Raw genomic sequence first — 23323 nt, 5'->3', positions numbered from 1 at the left:
TGCCAATGTACTGTATTATACCATTGAGTGAGGATTTCAAGAATTTGGCAAATCATCGGTTTCACAATAGAGTTCTATTATCTGTGGAATTCATATTTTAATGAAATCATACATTGTGTTTTTTCTTGTCTTTCTCAATATGTTTGCCAATTCACTTCTTGTGCTGCATCTGAAACTTTGGTTTTTGTCTTCACTTTAATGTAATTACTGTACCAAAAGTAAAAGGCTAGGTGTATGTCATTGCTTGTTCTCAGGTATTTACAGTGCTTACTCCTCTATTTACAGTGAATACCCAGCAGTGAAACCAGTATATACAACTTAAATCAACTATAGTAGCCATCTGTGTAAATGCCTGTGGTAAGAAAAAGAAGAAAAAAAGGGGGAAGTTAATGAAACCGAAAATCTTGAAAGGTATTCTTTCTTGCATTTTCTTAGTTTAATTCCTCTGTCAGTGAATGTACCAGACTAGGGACGTAAGGAGTGTGGAATGAGGGCTGTGTTAGATGCATTTGTATTTGAAAGCTAATAGCACTCTGTGTCTGATTTTGCACGTCACATGTTTGTATTGTGTATAGAAAATAAAATCATTGAAGAATGTCAAGAGTAGTTATTTTGTTAAATTGATTTAATACAGTAAACAGTATTTGACTAGCCATGCACATGTACCACTGAATCTAACTGTTGGCCAGTTTCTGCCATTGCAATAAATACAGCAGTGGAGCTCCTATATAGAGCTCTATATAGAGAACATTTATAAGTTAAAATTGAATGACTGTTTGAGAACGAGTCTGAGTGATTTCTTCAGTGTCACATGATCATAATCTTGACACAATATTCTAAATATCATTATTGTGGTAAAAAATGTAATCTATTCACTGATGTGTTTGTGTAAACAAGCTTTGGAGGACAAGTTACAGTCAACAAAGGAGCCTGAGACATAAAACTGTGTCGACCTTGGTTGTGTCAGTGTCCTGCATACTGGGAACTGGCTTATCATTATAGTTGAGAGAACTTTGTATTCCCACGGTTTGTCTCTGTCAGGGTTTAACTATTTCCAAGTGTGGAGTTTGTTTATCATGCATCCATAAAGTGTAATTTCACTAATGTGATAGACTTAACCAAACACATGCTTAGGCCATACTTTAAAACAATATATCACTCTAACTGTATCCAAGCCCCATATTGCAATGGTTGCATCCTTGTCTCTCAGAAATATAGTTTTCATTTCCCTGAACAACATGTGCAAACTTTTACAGAATTATACAAGATAACTACATTTCACTACCACTTTCATCTCCCCACAAGTTTCCTCTATTGCAGACCGGATGGCCCAGATTAGCAAACACAAGGGTGTTTAGTTTAAACTTGATATCATGTGATGGTTGTCTTGACCCCACACACCGCTTCTTTTGCTGACTCAACTCAATTTATCTCATGTTTTTGTCATCACAGCGAGGCAAACTGTAGCTTTTGTGTATAACTGGAACTCAGTGTTCTGTGGAATTCTTTCTGTTTTCATATGTCCCTTAAAAAAAGTAACAGATGTAATGTCTTAAACTGAGGACAAGCCCCGAGAAGGTTGTTACATATTGTAATAACGTCTGCGTCCTCGGTTTCTGTATGCACACTCACTCACATGATGACCTCAGCTCTCTGCAAAACAAATGGTAACATTTTCATTTTTAGAGGGTGAAGCTGGACTATAAATATGGAATCTTTAGACAGTGCACAATTGTAACAAGCGACACAGGAGAACGCACATTCATTCATTCATTAAAAGGACTCAAGGGTGAGTAAACAATTGTTATGCATGCGAAACTACAACAACAGAAATACAGTTTTGATATGTTTTTCATTGGCTTTCTGCTTCTTGCTTTTTTTTACACTTTAAAGTTGTCATCAGTGATGGAGGCGAAGTTGTGGCTTTGCTTCCTGTTGTTGCATGGTGAGTCTTCAAGCAAAAGTACTGTTGAATGAAACTGTCAAAGTTTATCTTACACTGAATGGGAAATCAATGCTCTTTCTTTTTTTCATTTTTTTTTAGTGATGCATGAAGTCCAGTCTAACCCTCCTAATCCTCCTAAACCTAAGCCCCCTAACCCCCTATGGACGCTGACTGTGCCAACGAGGATTCCCGCCCTGCTGGGCTCCTGTGTGGTTATTCCCTGCAAATTCTCCTACCCCATTCCCAGAGCCAAGAAGAACTACAACAGATTCAGAGGATTCTGGAAGAAAGGGGAAAAGATCATCGCATCCAGTCTCCCCAAATGGAAACTGTCACCGGACTACAAAAAACGAACCCAGTTTTTGGGAGAACTGCCGGCACGCAACTGCACCGTGCTGATTGATGGCCTCAAGAAGACTGATGTTGGCCCTTTCTACTTCAGGATTGAAATGCCGCAATACAAAAGCTTCTCCTACACAAATAAACCGGTGACCATTAATATTACACGTGAGTTTCACAGTACAAGTTATTTTAATTGTTTTTTACAGCAATGTACTATCATGTTTGTCAACAATATTTGATTTATTGTACGAGAGTCATGCATGTATGTCATGTTTGCTGTCATCTTTGAACTCTGCAGGCATACCTCAGGCTCCAACTATGGCCGTGGTGAATGAGGATGAAAAAGTGACCGCCAGCTGCTCTGTGGCTCACACCTGCCCAAGCATTCAGCCTAAAATCATCTGGACGCGCGCCGGAATCATCACACTCCGCTTAAAGAAGCTGACCACATTCATGTGGGAAACCAGGTCGACCCTGGTATTTGCCCCACGACCCAGCGACTTCAAGAATCCCTTAAACTGCACAGCGCAGTACAGAGGAGGGAAGACGGCCATGACCTCCTTCAAACTCAATGAATCACCTTAATAGTCTGCATGGTCAATGAATTATTCACGTCCCATATGGCAACACGTATTAAATCTGTTCTTTAATGTGCCACTCTCCGTACAGATGTTGATAGCTGAAGGAGAAATGTTACCCTGCTGTGGTAGGATGTGACAATGTTGGACCAAAAGTAAATCAAACGTAATTTCTGAAGAAACGCAATCATTCAGTTAAGACAAACAGATCATTTTAATGCACAAAGACCAGAAATAACAGTTTAATCTGTGTCACTTTTATAATCACTTATTCACCACCTGATATATCATGTGTTATCAGAGCAGATTCACTTCACAGAAATGTGTGACTTTTGTAATTGTATCTAATTAACATTGAATAAAACTGAAATCTAACTTCATTTGTGTTACAGTAATTGTTTTGTGTGTTTAAAGTCTAAAAACAGGAGGGTGAAACGGTAAAAGAAGCCCGCACTTAAGAGCATTGCCAAAAATACACTTTGAATATGATTTGTGTATGATTGTGTGTAAAATCAGTCGTTCGTGATGTGTAATAAATGCAGCAATCCTGTAAATATAAGCTAAACCAAAACAAATTATCAGACAAACTAACTACTAAGTTTCCTTCACAATATCTACAGTCAAAGGAAAGTCTTCTAATAAACTGTGGGTTGCTCATAAATATAAAAAAAAAATCAATAAGCACTTTGCTAAGATGTTTTCATATTTGCTGCGGATTTAAAAATTAAATCAAAATTTTAGGAATATTGCAATTAAAGGGTGTCAGGGAAGTGAACATTTTGTAAGATATATTCTCATAACTGAATAAACAAACTTTCTTCACAGGAAAATGTGTTCCCTGGAACACTGTTTGAAGTAAGAAAGCTACCTGAAAAGTTACTGTTGTTTAGCGAGGAAAAGCAAACATAAGATCTGATTCCTTACGTTTGTTTTTGGCAAGGGTTGGATATTATTTTCAAATATGTTTTTGACATTATCATTCTATGAGACGCAAGGTGCTCAATATGTCATCTTTTAAATGTTGCCAAAGTAGAGAGAATGTGCTGGTTTTGGATCTGTAGGCCTACTTCTACACGTTGTTTCATTTTTTTTGGTGACGTAACCCTCTGTAGGTAAGTGTTTCTTTTTAGGTTCATTTTTGTTGAGTAAACAGCTTAAACCATTGATACAACAGCTCTGCAATAAATCCTTGGGTTGAGGCAGGATGTATCTGTTTGTGTTGGGTGTGTCTGTGTTTCATTCAGTATTCTTATCACCTCAGATAACCTTACCGTCAATTTACCATCATCACACTTTGATGGCGCAGAAGGCTTTTTACACATTGACCAAAGTACACAAAATAACTTTTCCTCTCTTATTGTCGTTGTTGAATAATGAGTGAATAGAATCTGTTGACATGAACTCAAAGTTATGCTGCACTGTGTTTATACGAACAAATGCAGTTTGAGTATAAACTTTCTTAAACTCATTAAGTCATAATGTATAAGAGTTATGGTTCTACAAATGTTTTGGGGCGGCAAATGCAGTAAATTAAATGAATCTGTGTTGTTCTGCTCTGCTGTTACAGCTCAGCAAGGATGTTTTACAGAAGTGTATGACATGTTCAACATTTTAGCTGCACTTAATTTGTAATGCAGCAGGAAACAGGCATTTCAAAACATTAACAGCTATGTTCTTATCATTCGCTCTGACAAAACAATCATGTTGACTAAAGAGGAAATTCAAAAAGCACACTAAGATGTGCAGCAGTAGGCCTATGTTTGGTTATTGGATAGCCTCCTGTATATTTATATATACATAGTTCAGCAGAGAAGCAGCAAGGAAACATTCTAACAATAACTGCAAACAAAAGTGAACGTATTGTACAATTATTTTTGGATGAATAGCTTCTTTCATACATGTGAGTTACAGAAGACAGATAATGAATGCGAGTAAGACAACTCGCAGAGGGACTGCAGCTGTTCTTCTGGTGAGGTCGGCAATGTTCTTTTTCATGTTACACATTGGCGTATATTGCATCATCCCAGTCATTCTGTACAGGAAAAAAATAAACTCATTCTGCTCTTTTGTACGTGGAAATAAGGAAATTATGAATTAATGAAACTGTACAAACCTCCATGTTGCCATATACATGGTCCTGGGCGTAAAGGTTAGGGCATTGTGCATCATCATTGTTCTTCTCCTTTCTGAGAATTCAGAAAACAAATGTGTTGTTTTATTTGTTTGTTTTTTACTACATTCACCACATAAACACATGCAATGAATGCAAGATAAGCTTCATTGTGTTATTTTACGTCATGGGGAAACTATAATTTCAAATTTAGAGAATAACTTCAACCTTTTTGTTGCAGCATACTGAGGAAGCTTCACATCTTTGGCTAACTTCCCGGTGCTCATGTGAGATGTTTGCACATCTCCAGACCTCCCCCTACTGGCAGAATAATGCATATTTTTATACAACCATGGGAAAGACATTTTTGAAACTTACCACAACCACTGAAACCCAGTGATGCCCTATAAATAGGTTTACCTTTGCTCCTATTGTCCACACGCAATGTGAAACATCTACAACCCTTTTAAATGTCTTTTAACAGTCACATTCAAATGCTATTGTTAAAGACAGGTAAGTTAATAGATAAACAGAATATTATTACAATGTCAGGAAACGTTTTCTGTGACTACTTACCATTTCTTAACTCCCACTACTGTTAAAATGATCACCAAAATCACAATTGCTGCGATGACGATGGCAATATAAAGGTAGTGCATCTTATCTGTTACAATAGAAAACATGTGGAGTCATTTGAAGAAGAAGAAAAAAAATATATATAAACCATGCCAACTGCCCATATAAATATGCTCCATGCATGTCACGCATTCTCGAAATTCTAAAAACATCCTCACTATAAGCAGGCACAGAGAGTGTGAGTTTGGCGATGCCCTGCGTGTTGTTTGCCAAACAGGAGACAAACTCAGAAGATCCAAACTCTGCCTGCAGTGTCCCGATGGTGACGGAGCCATGTTTCTCCACCTTGGTTCCTGGCAGTACTCTGTCAGAAAGCACAAAATAGACCATGCTGGGAGGCTTGGACTCTGCAATGCACACACACTTCACCATATATGCCTCGGACGAGCAGGAAGAGACGGCCTTTATCTCAGGAGCATCTGTAAGTACAAGACATATCATTATGAGTTTATTATGATTATACTTCCGTATACAAATCCACAAATTCTAAACATTTCTTTGATTTGATTGACTTACGTAATACATTGAGGTGCACAGGGCTTGATTTGCCTCGGCCCACTGTATTGATGGCAGTACAGTACAGGGCTCCTGTGTGTCTAGAGACATTTAGCAGCCTGTAGACATTACCCTGATGCAGCCTAGCACCAGTTTCATTATGCCACTCATAGCTGCTGGCAGGAGGGTTGGCATCACTGGAGCATTTCAGTTGCACAGCTTCTCCCTCCTTTACATCTGACTTGAACTCAACGTGCACTTTCACTGGGGTGTCTGCATGGAAACAAACAACTTTACAGACATGTTATACTCTTTAAAATAGTTATTCTAAAAGGTGAGACATTCTTGGGCATAGCTGTTCATTGAGCTAGTAATTGTATGCTCACATCCACTGGGACGTAGCCTATAGCCGCCAGGTGGTAGTAACTTGTTCCCTTGTAGAGTGCAGTAAGACTAGATTACAAAGTGCTCAGCTTTTATTATCACCACTGCCATTTGAACTTACATTTCACTTTGAGCACCTTGGCCTTGTTCTGCTGCTTTCCTCCCCTGTAGGTGACGGTGCATTGTAATGGCTTGTTGTGATCAGCGCTGGTAGGGTAAAAGGTCAGAGTAGATGTGGCTTTCCACTGGCCATCCTGAAGCTGCTGTGGCTGGACATGTTCCCTTCCAGAGCGACTCCAGGTGAAGACAGGAGGAGAGGCGGGGCAGGAGTGAGACACGGAGCAGGACGCAGTCACAGTTTGGCCCTCCACTACTTCCTCTTTCACAGAGAGGCTGACGGCATTGGGTTCACCTGTGACAACAGGAAAAGGTCAAGTATTGCAAGGAAGGGATGGCTCTTAGCGTTTTAGTCTACTGGGCTGCTCAATGCAATGACAGGGCTCCCTGTCTTATTTTGATTTGTAAGAATTTTTAAATCACTTTAATTGACAAAAATGTATAAAAGAATCAAGCCTCAAGCCTGAATGATAGAACCTTAGCAAACGTGACACAGGAACTGGCTACTGAACTATGTCACAGAGGAATTTGGGGTAAATGTAGCCTACAGAAAGATATAAGTTTCCTGTTTTATTCAGTAGGTTGCATCGACTTGATTTTTCTACGACAGCTCTGGGTTGTTTGTACAAAGGCATTTCCCCCCCAAAACCAATTGAGAACACATTGCAGTTTTCAGTTTGATTTCAAGTTCTAGGACAGATGTTGCAGAAAATGTTGAAGTGCTTACGACTTTAACATCAAACCTCTTTCAGGAGAAATGAAACTGTTATTCGAAGCTATTTAGAGCGAGAGGGGGGCAAGCAGTTATGATAGCACAAATGAGGAACTAGGAATTGGACAGTTGTTGACAACAGTCGAAGCATAGATTACCTCTGAGGTTATTCTTACAAATTCAGCTTTTCAAAGATAAGACAACTCCTTGTGCAAACATAATATCACATGAGAAGGACACAATCGAAGTCAATAACTTGAAAAGTAACAAAATCACTGATTTTCTAAATGTTCCTATTGTTGATCTGCACAAATGACTGGTGTCAAGAAGGCTGTACTAATGTTTCAAATGGGGAATGTTAACAGGAAAACAACATGGGAACAAATGAACTTCTGTGTAAAGACTATTAAACTGCTACTGTCAAAGACCCTTTGTTGAAAGTTGTTTTTATGACTTACTGATCACTGTGATGGAGGCTGTGCTCTTTATGTAAGAAAACTTTTCATAGTTTGCAATTTCAATCCTGAAATGAAATGGCCCTTGGTCAATTTTTTGAAGGGGATCAATCTTCAGTGAACAACTCCTCTGCGTGACATCTCCAAGCAGCTCTGTCCGATTCCGATACTGCTGCATTATTTTTGACTCCACGGGGTGATAGATGAGCTCATGTGTCCCATTGATCCATATCCGAGTGAAATCACTGACAACCTTCCCCGGATCTGGGTAGTTAAATGTACAGGGAATCACCACGCAGGATCCAAGGAGACCATGAACTGAAGAGGGCATCTCAGCGGTCCAAGATGAGTCTTCAGCTTGAACAACTGTAATTAATATGAAGAAGAAAATGTGAAAGCGAGAAGCAGAGTTTTCTTGCACAAAATAGAAGACAAACAACAAAATGTTTATTTGAATTTCCTTTGAGCAGTAAAAGACTATGGCTGGATATACCATGTGGAGAGTGTATCATACCTTCAAAGCAGAGGCACACAAAAAACAGTGGCCATTTTAAAGAATCCATCTCGTACTCTCAGGGTTGGACCTGCAAATGAAGTGGCAAATCTTCAAGGCTTGTGCTGTGCAACTGGCATTTCCCTCAGGACAGTTATGAATTGTCTAGTTTCCATTCCACTTTTAATACACCACACGGTCACCATTGGTCATACATTGGGGAAGTCCAGCATATAAATCATCATTCATTATCATTTTTTTATTCTTCTTTTGTGAACCATTCCTTGTGCTCTAAACTTGTCTCTCCTAAGCTGTATCATATTCAGGTTTAACTGCAAATAATCCAATCCCCAAAAAAAGGGGAAGAAAGTGTCTATTCAGCTCATTCAATTTTTTAAATTTTGTTTAAAATGTCATCTCTGTTCTTTTTCAAGTCAATTCATTGAACATGTTACAATAATACAAACACAAAATAAAATGTATAAGAAATACAAAAGGAAATAAATAAAATAAAAACAAACAAATGGGATCCTCAGCAACAAATACATGACTTAAATAATATAATTAATGTTCCAGAGGGATAGGAAGAAGTTGAATGCTTTTCTGGTCCTACCCCATGATATTTTTATACATTATTCACAGAAAATAAATATCCAGTTTGCATCCATCAGTGTCCATGATGTTGAGCTTGTTGGAGAAAAACAAAAAACAAATTAAAGCTTTTGGACAAAATAATAACAAAATAATGGGAGCAGATGAACCAAAACCATCAAACAACAAATAACCAGACAGAAAAGCACTGCTCCAGCTCATACCAATTCAATAGTATTCTCAATCCCTTGGCTTTATTATGTGTGCCATCCTGATAACCTAGTTTCCGTGTGCTTATATTCAGGAAGAATTTGTTTTATTTTAGTAGTCACAACTTCTCCAATTTTATTTTTGTAAGGCATGTAAACCACCTCAGCTCATCGCCACCGCCCATCAAGCCCGGATTCACAATCCCACTCGTTGCCCCTTTGATATTTGGGTTGTATCGATAGAGCATCACAGCCACATTGAAATGCTGAAAGTGCTTTTAACACTGCTAATGGGCCATTTGTTTGTGTGAACTCACTCTGCTGAGTAGATGGGAGAAGTTACTGTCACTTTGGAACCAATGACGACTGAAACACATAGGCTGTAAAAAGGCTTATTTATTTTCTAATTCACTTAACTATGGGGGTGTCACTTTTTTAAATCATTTGTGAATGAATGACAGTATATTGGTGTCATCCACTATCATGTTTTCCAGTTCAGTATTTGCACTGGCCGTACGTGATTGTTTTTGCTCTTTTGTTAGAGGAAAAATTGTGTCCAAGCCTCAGAGAAAACATCAAAAACTCCATTGTGGTCATTTCAAATGTGGCAGCAACAATGACCCATATGTCGCACTTAAAATAAATCAAGAGGCCAAAACCGTACTAGCTGGAAATGTCAAATGTATTGTTCTTACAAGCATGGTAACATGTTAGTTGGGTCAATGACGAATAAGGGTTGTCATGATGGTTATTTTGAAAATCTTTCAAAAGTATATTTTAAAAGCATCCTTGAATCAAGTTCAAATATAAATTTCGTGTTTCTGTTAGTTTTATTTCATGGGAAATGGGATTTACACAATTTTCTACTAAAAGTAGGCCCAAATGGACTTGACAATGTCAAATGGTGTAACCACAAAAGAATAAGAAATATTCATTATTTTGTCCACCATAGTGTAATATGAATGTAACTCATAAGAATAATAACTTCCATTTCAAAATATCACATGAAAAAATATTTTATTTGGATAACCCCTAAATCTAAATTTTATGCGTTTTTGCAATTTTGAGCAGGACGTTAGCTGGAAACATCTTGTTTTCTAAATAATTGTTGACCAATCGTGTTAAAAGTGTTAAAAATTATTTAATACAATTAAGAAGAGTAATCAATTCTGGCCTACATTAATTTACAGGTACATTTTGATTTATTTAGGAAAAATACTGGTTACACCATTTGACACAAACCAGTTACACCACTTGACGGTGTTGCTTCTACAGCCAAAAAGTAGAAAAAACAACACTGAAATCAGGCACTACAGTCAAGATAGTTACTGTGTTTGGACTTGCCATTGGATTTTGTTTTCATGTATTTAAAACATTGGTCAACAAATACCATTAAGGTGACTATGGAGTAATTATTCTATCTTTATTCACGAGTGTGGTCTTCTGGTTCAAGAGCATGACTTATTGTTTACACATTCAGATTTTGTAATGATATGCTCTTAAACCTAAAGAAAACACTCTTAAATAAAGATCTCCATGGATGACAAAAATGTTCTAGGGTGGAACTCATTTGATTGTATTTATGGAAAAAATTCATTCAACAACAAAAAGTCTTAACAAATTGTGTGTTTGTGCGTTTAAGTGTGTCTATGTTTGTTTGTGAGAAAGAGCTAGGTGGATGGGTAGAAGAGACTAGGAGATTCATGTATGTTAAGGGTCCTGCTCCTGCATTCCCTTTTAAACAGTGAATTTATATTTAGTTATATCTATCTGAAAGCAAGGTATTATTTGGTTGACGTTATGCCTTGTGATCTGACAATCTACATTTAAGAAAAAGCTTGCAGTAGCACATGTGAGTGTGAGTGCACGCTTGTTCATGTTCATGAAAACTATCTTTCCTGTCCTCTTTTTGCAAGGTAATTGTCTTGTTTCCTCTTTTGAATGTGGCATCTATTGTAGACAAAGTGGCTCAATTCTGCAGCCTAAATTTGATTAACATTTTCTACTATTCACAAATTGTTGGAGTTCTAGGTATTTAAAGCTGCTCTTCATCCTTCCACATTAGGTAAGTAAGTAAGTAAGTAAGTAAGTAAGTAAGTAAGTAAGTAAGTAAGTAAGTAAGTAAGTAAGTAAGTAAGTAAGTAAGTAAAATGTATTTATAAAAGCACATTTATAACAGTTTTCACTGACCAAAGTGCTGTACATAGTGCATTCAGTAGGCCAACATGTGCCAACATGAAGGTAAAATAACAACAACAATAGAAAAAAAAATAAAAAAAATAAATAAAAATAAAATAAAGATAAAAGTACAAAATACATATAACCCGGACTTCCACACACAAACATATACAGTAGTGTAGAAGTCAGATAGCTAATGGGGAGGGAAAGCCAGGGTGTACAGATGGGTTTTGAGCCTTGATTTAAAGGCAGTAATGGAGGGGGAGGTGTCACTGTTCACATGCTTCATATATATAATTTATTCATGTATTATGAAATTATGTGACAATAAAATGAAAAGGAATGATATACAAATATGCATTGAAGATAAGCATGAATTAAAACATCACAAAATCATGCCACTTAATGATTTTATCCTAGCCGTACCTAGCTTTGGTGATAAAGTTGTGTAAATATCAACTGTTTTAGAAGATACAAACAATAATAACCTAAAACTGGTTTAAAAAAGTAATTGATCTCATATTTAATTTCAACCCAGTATCATAAACTAGTGATTTTTGAAAAAATTGGACAAACACCGAGATGTTTGTCAAATTAGTCAAATGGTGTAACCGGTTACACCATTTGACATTTCGACTAAAAATCTATTTTGACAGGCATTATCATGGACTCATATCTGAGGACATGGTCTTGATGTGAATAAATCAAATATAATTCTTAAAACAAATAATACTATTTATGAATAAAATATTTTTTCAACGTTTTATTTGGGTTACACCATTTGACATGTAACCCAAATGATACTTGACATACCCTAAAAGTGCAAATATCTTATATTTCTTGGAGAGCTCTTAACTTTGGAATGCAGCAGTCATGTTCATCAGGGGTCCTTTAATGTTCTTATAGATTTGAACAAAATGGCATCTTGAATGATGGTTACACCACTTGACAATTCAGGACGTTGGCTCGTCTGATGAGATTCCCCAAATTATTAGAACAAATATGAAAGTTATATCTAAATAAAATGTATATACTCATAATGACCTCCATTTTAGGATAATGCCAAAATAGTTTATAGGATGTTATATTGAGAAATTCCCTGTATTTAAGCAAGTTACATTTTGTGGTACAAAGTTTTGACGGTTACACCACTTAGACATTTTTGCCTTTTATCTCCAAATATTCTCTCAAAATTGAATAAAACCCAAACACTTTTGAATAGGGTCTCTAGAAATGAATGTGTTAAAGTAATGTGTAAGCTTTTTTTTTGTTTCCACATTTTCAAATTTAATTTAACCTTAGGGACACAAAAAAATGGGCGTCACGTCATTGACCCAGTTACAGAGTGTATTGGTGTCATGGAAAACACTTCAAAATACCTTGACAACACACTTTGAAACAATGTCATAAAATCCACATTATGGAAAGATGAAATATTTTCCCCAACAGCACGATTTGATTGAAAGCAATCACATGTAAACTCGTTGAAAATTAGCAAAAGATCCCTCTAACTCTGCTTAACTGTTAAAGCATACACATTTATTTCAAACAACATGGTATGTAGGAGTTCAGTTAATGATAAAACTAAGCAAATGTCCTACTAAAAATTATATTCACCGTACCTTACGCTGTGTGTGTAGAGAGATAGACAGGTAGAGAGATGTGGTTTTCCTTTGCAGATATTTGCCTGAAGTCTAAATATTCTCAAAAACAAATTTTCAAAATCTATTTGATTAGGTCACACACAATGCAAAAACAACAATGGGAAACATTTTCTTCCTGGCATCCTTTTCACTAAAAAAGACTAAAGCTATCTCATTTGAATTGAGGCTAACACTGAGCCCCCGCTTCCTGTTCATGAGTTCACACCTACAGTCTTGAGGTGAGAGAGAATGTGATCTCAGCAGCGACCCTCTATCGCAGGCTGGTTGTGGTAACCCCTCTTCACATGACAACTGAGAGGATCTTCTCGCAGAGTTGCTTGTGTTGACTTAATTGTTCACAGTAAAAAAACAAATTATCTTCTCATGCATGGACCCTGGTCTCCAACAAAAGCAAGGTTCATCTTTCCACCCCCGTTTGGATAAAAGCTGTCGCTCCCTTGGGTGACAAAGTCCATGTAGCGGATGCTGGGAGTGCAGTTGACCCTTTTGGCAGAAAACCTTTGCTTTCCTTGAGCTTTCCATAGCTTCTGTTCGCGTTGTGTCAAGTCCTGATGTTTGACCGTGTCCTGTTTCTGCCTGCCCCAGGACAGTGTCTTGGGGTTAGGAGTACCGAAGCCGGTGGCTGCTGAGTTTCCCATGACAGGAAATGAATTTGAATCAGAAGTTCGGGGATATGTGATGAGCGAATCTGTGAATCAAAAATCAGAAAATGTACCAATGAATGACTTTTAATAATTACACATTACGGAATAATATAATAATTCTAAACTGATTGTAATAGTTTTGTTTTACCTGGTTACCCTGGCAGGTCACAGTTGAGTGGTGTCCCTCCTGATGAATTTTCAATGTTGAATGAGACGAGCTCAGGCTCACCCCATTTTAAAGACCGGACGAGGCCTGATCTTGTCTGTCATCAAAGGAACATTTAACAGTAGCACTGTGGATGAGATTAAACACAGCAGTAACAATAACACTGTTGATGAATGGATCTCACAATCAGTATGTATTTAGCAGTCAACTCAATCAACCATTGTGAAATCCATTCAGTCACAAACACTCAATCAAAGAATGTATACATCTCCTCACGTTGAGAGTGTTACTTGTATGTGTTTCTTGTAAGGCCTTCCAGGTTTTATCTTTGTACTGTTGGTGTACTGAGTAAATATAAAGTGCATACGATAAGGAATAAGTTGTGTGTCAACTAAAGGCCTGCAGGCAGCAGTTAAACATAATCCAATGAAACCTTGTGTCTGTTAATATTATGATTATTCTCAAGCTATTCAAATCCCCGATGAATTTTTCCATCTCAATATATCATATATTTTTCTTTCAATCAACACCCACCATTTCCTGTTGGTGTAAATGTGAACACTGTACATTTTGATTCGTGCTCTGTCTGATGTTCTTCATGACTTGATTGGTAATGCCTTTTTCATCCTCAGTGGAGAGTATGTTCCAATGTTTTTCTTCCTGTGTGAGTGAAGGCTATGCTCAAATGTCAACAAAATTCAACAATCTGAGCTATATGTTTGGTTTAAACTACCTTTTAGCTGGAGTACAATATGAGGCAGATACACCAGCCAAGTCAGAGATAGCTTTAGTTTTATGCAATGGCATGTAAAAGACTATGCTGTCATGGGTGTTGGTTTTTGTTTTTGTTTTACAAACGGGCTCACTGCTCATTCAGTCATGTCGGCCAGATGGTGGTGCTCAAGACTAAATTAATTGAAGGGAGTAGAGAAACAGGGGATAGAAACAGAATAACTTCACATCCATATATCTGGCTATAGCATGTTGTAGCCATGTCTTTAAGTTTTTTACACTGAGACTATCTTGTGATTCAATGATTTCAATAACAATCACTTATCAGTATCATCTGACAGGGCAAACTTGGTTACAGTGAGGCCAATTTCATCTGAGAAAACCATATAACGCAGCATTTTTCAAAACCTTTCAGTTAATGTATCCTCCTCCTCCTGCTCAATGTGGTGTCTCGCTCGTGGAGCTGTGACTTAATTACATGCTGAGGATCCCATGAGGTGGATCGTGTCACTCGAGCAACTATACGCTTTGAAATTGGGGTGGAACATTTTTTTTTGTAACCCCTATGCTACTGTTTTTCTGCCTTCTGTTAAAAGAGAAGACTGAAAGTAGGTTTTCATGAGGAGACTAATTAACTAATGTCACCCTCAGCCCCTGAATCTCTAGGATCATCTGGAGAAAAATTCCCTGTAGTTACAACTCTGCATACACATTACTTTTGTTGGATGAAATGTGCATCACTGTAACCGAATTGGCTGTATCAGATGTTACTGATAAGTGATTGTCATTTAAATCTAATCAGGAGCGTGTCTCACAGACCTTGCAGCCGCTGACATGCTTCAGCTTGAACAATCAATTTTATGTTAATGAGTTTGTATCCACACCCTGTATCACACCCTTCAAGGTCTTTAGCCACTCTTGTGCAGTCAGCACATCCTTAGTGTAAAAAAACAAACAAAAACTAAATATAGTCTTTAACATGCCATTGTACAAAAATAAAGAAATCTCTGACTTGGTTGGTGAGTGTGCTTCATATTTTGCTCCACCTACAGTCACTGAGCCCCCTTACTTATGCTTTACTTGATCAAAGTTGAATCAAAAATATAGCTCAGATTGTTGAATTGTGATATAGCCCTCACTCACACAGCATTTCCAAGCATTATCAATCAAGCAATGATGAACATATTGAGCACTAGTCAAAATGTAATGTACAGAGTGTTCACATTCACAAAAAAAACTGAAGGGCTGGTTGTCGATTAAAAGAAACATGTACACAATTACAGTAGATTCATATCAAACTTTTTTACTTCTTCTGCTATCCTTTGATTTTCTGAAAGAACAAGAAAATACACATCTAATCCAAGTACTCTTTTGTGTTTGACTTTTAATGCTGCAGTAACCAATAATTTATGAACTTCAATTCAAACGTAGAAGTAGCAATCCCACAGAATTTTAATTTGACAGCTCTCCAGGGCATTTTAGCCTCTTTTAGACAAAAATAAAGTTGAGCATTTTTTTTTTTTTTTTTTTTAGTTAATTTATTTCGATCAAAACATATTCACAACATCACTTACACAAGTTAAAAAATAAAATAATAAAAAACACACAAAATAACACAAAATTGTCATCGTAATTTATATATTAATTTCTTATAAATAGTATTGATCGAAAAGGTGTAGGCTGAAGCCTTAGCATATTGCGCCTACCCTTTTTACATTATGTTTATTTATTCAATTTCTCGTTGGTCCCTCAGGATCTTATTTAATTATTATATATATATATTTGTTTTTAATAATTTGTTTGATAGTTATTGTAAATATTATTGCTATAATTAATTCCTGTATATGTTAAACATATTACATGTAAAGTTATGACACAAGACAAAATACATCCACAATACATATTCACAGTGCCATTCATGCCTCACTTTTATATTTGTTAAGCATCTTCTTTTTCAATATTTTTTTAAATCTTTGTACCGTGTCACACGTTTTAATTTCTTCATCCAAGACATTCCACATGTTTACTCCTTGTACCGATATACATCTTTGTTTTACATTTGTTCTTATATTTATCTTGGTAAACATGCACATTCCCCTTAGTTCTGGGGAATATATTATAAACATGCACATTCCCCTTAGTTCACATCAATATATTATATAATATATAATATATTGATGTGCAGGTGACCGACGTCACCTGCACATCACAATATATATATTTTGGGGAAGAAAACATGCAGGGGACATATTTCTGTGAAGTTCTCTTTTTCACTGTTCACCTTCAGATTCTGAGTGCACTGTAGAAAAAGGAGAACAGAAAAGGAGATGTTAGTATTGTATATGTAAATACAAGCATAGATCGTATCAATCTTAACAAACTAGAAATAGCTATCACATGCCTGGACATGTGAAACGACTTTTTGGCTAAATGTGTTAAAAGAAAAAAAGTACATAACTAGTCACTGAATTATAGTTAGTCTTGAGGTGAGAGGGAATGTAATCTTAGCAGCGACCTCTATCGCAGGCTGGTTGTGATAACCCCTCTGTAGCGGCTTTCCATTAGCCAATATGTATGGTGTTCTGACGCGTGCCGTATAGCCTATAGTTAACAGTTGAATACTTATAAATGTCTACTCGTTCATGCTTACTTGTATTCATACATACTAACTGCAGGTACAACTTGTACATACAACTATTCACTGGTAACCTGAGCTCACACACGCACAGATACACCAACTTTGGAAAGGAAAAATTGCACCTGAAAAAACAGCTAAGAGGAGAGAGAGAGGAAGATGGTAAATGGCCGAAAGCATTCCTGTATGTTTGGATGCTCCAGGCTTAGCTGTTAAATCCTGGGACGGGACCAGCAGAGATGTACGAGATGTGTGGTGGGCTTCTTGTCACGCCGATAGATGCCAAGTTTTGTGGCTCTTTTTTTCAACATTTGGTTGTTTATCATAAATGTTATTATTTTGAGATTTTGCATCTTATTTTGATAAAACAGTCTCTTAGTAAGATATAAAAAATGGTGGGCATTATTGCTGAGCAACATAACAATACCAAGTGTTAACATTATGAAAGAGAGATGAAAGGAGTTTTTTACAGCATGGCATTCTTTAAATTATCCAGTGCCGTCAACCACTGCACGTTACAACACTCATCACGTCATACAGTTCCCTGTGACGAGGCTATAGTGGTAATAGGCCTCAGGCAACGTGGATGAGTCAGCGTACAGGAATGAGGTGGAGCAGCTGACATATTCCCTTATACCGTCAGTCTAAATACAGACAAAAGAGATCGTTATGAACCACCCTCCATTGTTCATCCCTAGTTCTGTTGTTGAGAGAGTTCAATGGTTCAAAGCACCAAGTTCCTAGGATGTCATCTGGCTGACAACCTCTAGTGATCACAACCACTGCTGTCGTCACAAAGGCCCAATAGCGCCTCCATCTCCTTCGCTGACTGAAAAAGGCAGACTTCCATACATACTCTAGCCATGAGTGTCTTCTACCGTGGCACCATGGAAAGCATCCTCACGTATACTGCATTGAGTCATGGTTGGAGAGACAGAGACTAGACAGAATAGCCTTTCGTCCCTGCTGGACATTTACAGTCAGAGGTTCATCCGTAGAGGAGACAGCTTCTTAAATCACCCTTCTGTTCCCTCTCACAGTCTCTTCTCTCTCATGCCGTCAGGTGTAACGCATCACTTGTTTCATCACATTAATGGCAGTAGTTGTGTTAAAATGGATTTATGAAGTGTAAAGAGGAGTCCACTTTAGAATAGGGAACCTATGCGGGTTAAAAAGTTCAAAAATTATAGTGAACTAGTTATGAACAAGAACTCACCTTAGAACGGGGAACATGTTATGTGGTATACACACTTTATTAGTGTTAGTTGGACACTGTTAACCCTTGTACTTATAGGTCTTGTTAGGTAAGAATTAGTCTCGCAAAGCCAGACCAAACTACAGCAAGTAGTAGGGTCTGGAAGCACTCTGTTTAGAGCCGTCTATTCGGGTGGGGAAACCGGGGGAAACTGGGCTAGCCTGTTTGTATTTGTTTAAACCAATCACAATCATCTAGGGCGGGGCTAACCCCGGGAAGCAGCAGCGGTGTCCTGCAAAATAGTGCCGGGGGGGGGACTTATTTTGATGGAACGTCTTCACGTCCAGAGACTGTCAGAGAAATGGCTAAACCCGCAAACGCCACACAAAAACTATTAAAGACAAAAGGAATATACTTAGTGTGTTGCTTTCTAACCAGCATGTCAAGACACCATACACTTTAGCCCCCGAGGAGCTCACGGGATAACTTAACCGGAGTTAACTAGCCACCCACGTAGTGTTATCTCTGGTAACATTATCATCGGCGGTTGAGAGGACGGCTACGGCGGTCGAGTAGAATTTTTAGCATTCGAGAACTTATGTCACCACCTCCTATCGCTGTAGTCAGAGCCGTAGTCCGTCTGTTTACAGGCAGAACAGGGTTTTGACGTTGTGAGCGCTACACCAACTGCAGCAAGTAGCCGTAAGAGTTGCTAGGTGATAGTGGAAGCCGTTGGAATCTTTCCCCGTCGCTAAAACACCGCTGCATAGTCCCTAATTCACCAAAGAAAGGGAACGGCGGATCTTAATCTAGCTGGTTATAAGGTCCGGTGCTCAATTCAAACCCCCACGCTTCATTTTCCAGAGTTTATGAGGGTATTTCTGCCCGGGGGTAGTTGTACAATGAAGTTGGACAGCTAGGCTAAGCTAGGATGCATCCCGGACCGCCGCCGCCAATATTATTATCCCGAAGTATCGCCACACTTTATTTCTGTCTACAGTAATGTGACTTCTCACACCCTGTGTGTGTGTGTGCGTGTCTGTGTGTGAGAGAGAGAGCGCTGCACATAAGCACACGGGTTGACTGTGAGCGAATTGTTTCCGAATTTGAGGGGGATCACAATAGGGGAAAGCCAGCAACCGGAAAAGGAGGGGGCTGCGTCAGGGCTGCGTAGCTTTTCGACGCAAGCGAATAGACGCTGGCGGAAGTGGTCATGCCAGACTAGGTAAGAATAGACCATATTAAGTGTAAATGAAGGGAGAATTCTTTCTTGTGGTACTACCACCTTATTAAACACATACTGAGCAAAGCTTATTAAGATTGTAATGTATGTACAACAACGTCCTACTTTCTATTTATAACCAGTAATTAGGAGGTAATTAAGAGAAAATGTAACGGCCAAGTAGATGTAGAACAATGTCACACAGAATATGCCATTAATAAGTGATTTCTTATGACTAATTAAGAGCAAATGTGCCACTATATGCATACAAATCAGCAGCTAGTTAATGGTGAATAGGGGTACCTTGATATAAAGTGTTACCATATTGGGTACATTGCTAATTCTTTTTATAATTTTTTTTTTCTTCTGTCAGCCCCGGAAAGTTCATATTTATGCAAACTTAATCAGTCATGAAAACATAAGCAATGTATATAAGGGTGTATTCACACATGCCATGTTTAGTTCGGTTGAAACGAACTCAGGTGCACTCCTGCCTTCGGTGCGCATCTTTCAGACATGTGTGAATACATCAATCGCACTCGGGGGCGGACCAAACAAACGCTCCGAGACCCAGCTGAAGAGGTAGTCTCGATGCGCTTCAAAACGCACTCCGCTGCAGTTCATTTGTGGTGTGAATTTGGCTGGACTCGATCCGACCCAATTGCAGGAAGCACTGCGCCTTTTCTTTCTTTTCTTTTTTAATAAATCGCCGTCAGCTTCACATTATGGGATAGTGTTGTTGTCGCCATTGTTAGGAAGATTAGTTGTGGTTTGACCGGGAGCCCCGAGCGAAAATATTACAGTTGATAATGACGCGTACACATGCTGATGTGTTCAGCGATCAGATGGAGAGGAGCGTCTCCCGTAGCCTACAGTGCCAACAGGTTCACGCTGCGCTTTGCATGAAGTGTGTGTTTTTATTTTTCTTCCCAACGGGACCGTCAATACTATCCCCGTGTCAGTTTGGAGCTGAACTGCGCCGAACTGACACCAAGCTGATACACAGCTTAATCACATATCATAACCATATGAAACAACAATAATTTGATGTTTTTCTTCTTTATTTATAGGCTAGATGTAGGCCTCTTTATTATTTTAAAACCATATTATATCAATGATAAATTTGCAGTTTTTACTTTGTTCTTCCTGCTTCTCTCCACCCCAGAATGTCTGTACAATGAATGAATGATCTCAGATCACGTGTGGTTTTGCTTCGTAATGCTGGTGCACTTGCAAAAGGGGCAATATGAAAGTGGACCACACCAAATAAAAAAATCTAAATTCTATTTGTTCTGGACCAAAGCAAGTGAACTAACGGACTTTCCATGTGTGAATACACCCTAACACTCATACCAAGAACATAACTAAGAAGTAACACAGAGAGAAAAAAAAAACATTGCTTTCTAATTTGGCCTGCAGTTTTTTCAGTTGCCTCTAGAGCTTTTTATCAACTTAACTGTAGAATAGCCCCCCACACGCCATCATTCTCAAGGAGGTATTTTTGGTGGAAACAGACAGCTCTAATCAGCCACAGCAACCAAAACAGGTATGATTTTAGTAATGCTACATTACCTAATTATGGAAAAAAGGCCTATATGATAAATGTGGTTTACAACATTTTCTTTGAAATATTCAATTTGAACTTTAATAGTAATAGGGCTCATGAATAATGGAGATTACATTCTGATTTTGGTTTGATAAAGGCCAGACTATAGGATTATTATAGTGATTATCATTGTTTTTCTAAATGAGGTGACTTGTTTCTTCAAACTGTGTGACGTTGTTTAAATAGTCATTGGAAAGAAAAGGAGAGAGAGAAATTGATATATGCAACAAATGATGTTAACCTTTTGTGATTAAGTCTTAAATAAAAGTGACTGTAGGCCTACTAGGTGTTGTTTGAATCAAGAATCAAGAATCAGCTTTAATTTGTCATTGCACATGTTACAGAGCAATGAAAATCTTTTTACAGATTTTCATTACTCTGCGCCCCTTATCATAGGTAGGAAAGGGAAAACAAGAGGGTAGTGGTTATTGCATTAGGACAGTATAATGCCAGTAGTTGCTGTATAACAGACAGAACGCTGCGCCTTCTCTCTGCCCGCTCGTCTCTCCGTTGAGAATGCATTAGCAGACGAGACAAAAGGCTCCATTGTGAAACAGCCTTTACTGTGAATGACTCATAAATGTGAAGTGTTGTGCTATTTGAAGTAGTTCCTCTTTCACAACTGTCTTGTTGTTTGCATGTAGAAATAATTGCTTAATTTGATATTTTTATTCAATTAGCTTCACTTGAACATCCCAGTGTATTTGAACAACAAAACCTCAGAAAAAAATGGGAAAAGACGGGAAGATGATGGTATTCTGTCTACTTTTGACAGGTAATAAAATCACATCTTTGTTTCCTGTATCATTAACTACATCCTAGTTAATCTTTTATTTTAAACCAATCAGAGAGTATTCATTTCTTTCGTTGCCTCTTACACGTTCCTCTTGCAGGTATTAGCAGCCCTGTGTTTGGTGGAGAATGGAAAGCCAATGTGGTAAAGAGCCTTGACGCCCTGGTTACTTCCTGTGTTGTGTTACCCTGCTCATTCAGCCATCCTAAAGAAACCCTGCCCACCTCCAGACTCCGAGGGATGTGGCATCGTTCAAATGACAGGGATCAACTCATCTATTACGAGGACCAAACGAGGGTCTTGGAAAGCTTTAGGGGCCGCACACGCCTGTTGGGACTTCTGGGTCAGAACAACTGCACCTTAGAAATCACTGAAATTAAAGATCATGACAATGGCCCTTTCTGTTTCCGGATTGAACTAGCACGTACAGAGACTGACACATCCACCGCTGACAAGTTCTCCTTCGTCGAGGATTGCGTAGAGCTGAAAATGCTCCGTATGTCACACATTTACCAAGATTTCATAAATCTATTCCAATTCTTTACATTAAATGACTTGCCTTTTTACCTACTTTCTGTTGGCCTTCTTTCAATTATAGCTGATCCTCCGAATCCTGAAATGACTCACCTAAAAACAGCCAATGAAGGACGTCCCTTCATTGTCACCTGTTCAGTCACCCATACCTGCCCAACCCATGTGCCTACACTGACATGGAGTAGGGGCACAGCGGAAGAGATCACTGAGGTCCGCAGAGAAATTCACCCTGGAAACTGGGAGGTACAGTCCATCCTGACACTGATTCCCACGGCTAAGGATGACCACACCGACGTCACCTGCGCATCACAATTTAATGGACAGAAGAAGTCTTCTAATACAATGACACTCTATGTAAAACGTGAGATCTTCAAACTTTAGTGTTGAATTTTGAGGATGTCCTTTATTTTGAAATATATCAATAGTGTTCGTGCATTATAATTTGCAGGTACAGAAGACTATAGCCACATTATCATTCCCACAGTGGTGGGGATTGGCACCGCTTTGATCTTTGCCGTTTTCTGCATTTTCATGGTGAAAAAATACAAGTGAGTAACTCAGTATGATGACGTTAACTGATCGACACAGCACAACAGACAAGTTGTAACAATCGTGAGCATAAAAAAACATGTTTTCTTGCACCATTTTTGAACACGTGTGCAATGCATGTGCTCCTCAATAAAACAACATTGTTTTCTATCTGCTGAAGGAGACGCATCGCAGAACTCCAAAGTGGGGATGGCAGGTAAAATTGTTTTTGAAAGCTGATTTATTTCATATCGCTGCACTGATATCGTATGATTAAAATGTTGTCCTTCATTAACATATTGCAATTCTCTTTAATCTTTAGCATGTGGAACCGCCTGTCCAGGCTGTCACGGAGGTGA

At 38.2% G+C, this 23323-nt stretch overlaps 2 protein-coding genes across 2 annotated transcripts; one reads left to right on the top strand and one right to left on the bottom strand.

The window, feature by feature from the left end:
* Positions 1-4747: 4747 nt before the first annotated feature.
* LOC307259914 (B-cell receptor CD22) lies at positions 4748-8405 on the bottom strand. The gene is made up of 9 exons (XM_080039992.1): positions 8289-8405; positions 7778-8140; positions 6612-6902; positions 6128-6379; positions 5770-6030; positions 5552-5639; positions 5204-5296; positions 4979-5051; positions 4748-4897 (listed from the first exon to the last, which is right to left on the bottom strand). The coding sequence occupies exons 1-9, from the start codon at positions 8335-8337 to the stop codon at positions 4862-4864; spliced, it is 1506 nt and encodes a 501-aa protein (XP_079896118.1). The 5' UTR covers positions 8338-8405; the 3' UTR covers positions 4748-4861.
* A 9544-nt stretch (positions 8406-17949) lies between these two features.
* Positions 17950-22988, top strand: LOC307259604 (myelin-associated glycoprotein-like; the record flags this gene model as incomplete). Its single annotated transcript, XM_080039545.1, has 4 exons — positions 17950-18010; positions 22003-22398; positions 22501-22797; positions 22885-22988. The coding sequence occupies 4 exons, from the start codon at positions 17950-17952 to the stop codon at positions 22986-22988; spliced, it is 858 nt and encodes a 285-aa protein (XP_079895671.1).
* Positions 22989-23323: the final 335 nt, after the last annotated feature.

Source organism: Ammodytes marinus, assembly GCF_949987685.1.
Source record: "Ammodytes marinus genome assembly, chromosome: 13".
NCBI lineage: Eukaryota > Metazoa > Chordata > Actinopteri > Uranoscopiformes > Ammodytidae > Ammodytes > Ammodytes marinus.
This window is presented reverse-complemented; position numbering and strand designations above follow the sequence as displayed.

Coding starts and splice junctions, on each gene's coding strand:
- LOC307259914 (XM_080039992.1), bottom strand. CDS start 8,337: ATGGATTCTTTAAAATGGCCACTGTTTTTTGTGTGCCTCTGCTTTGAA. Junction 6,903..7,777: donor AGCCTCCATCACAGTGATCA/GTAAGTCATAAA, acceptor CTGTTGTCACAG/GTGAACCCAATGCCGTCAGC. Junction 4,898..4,978: donor ATGTATATGGCAACATGGAG/GTTTGTACAGTT, acceptor TTTCCTGTACAG/AATGACTGGGATGATGCAAT.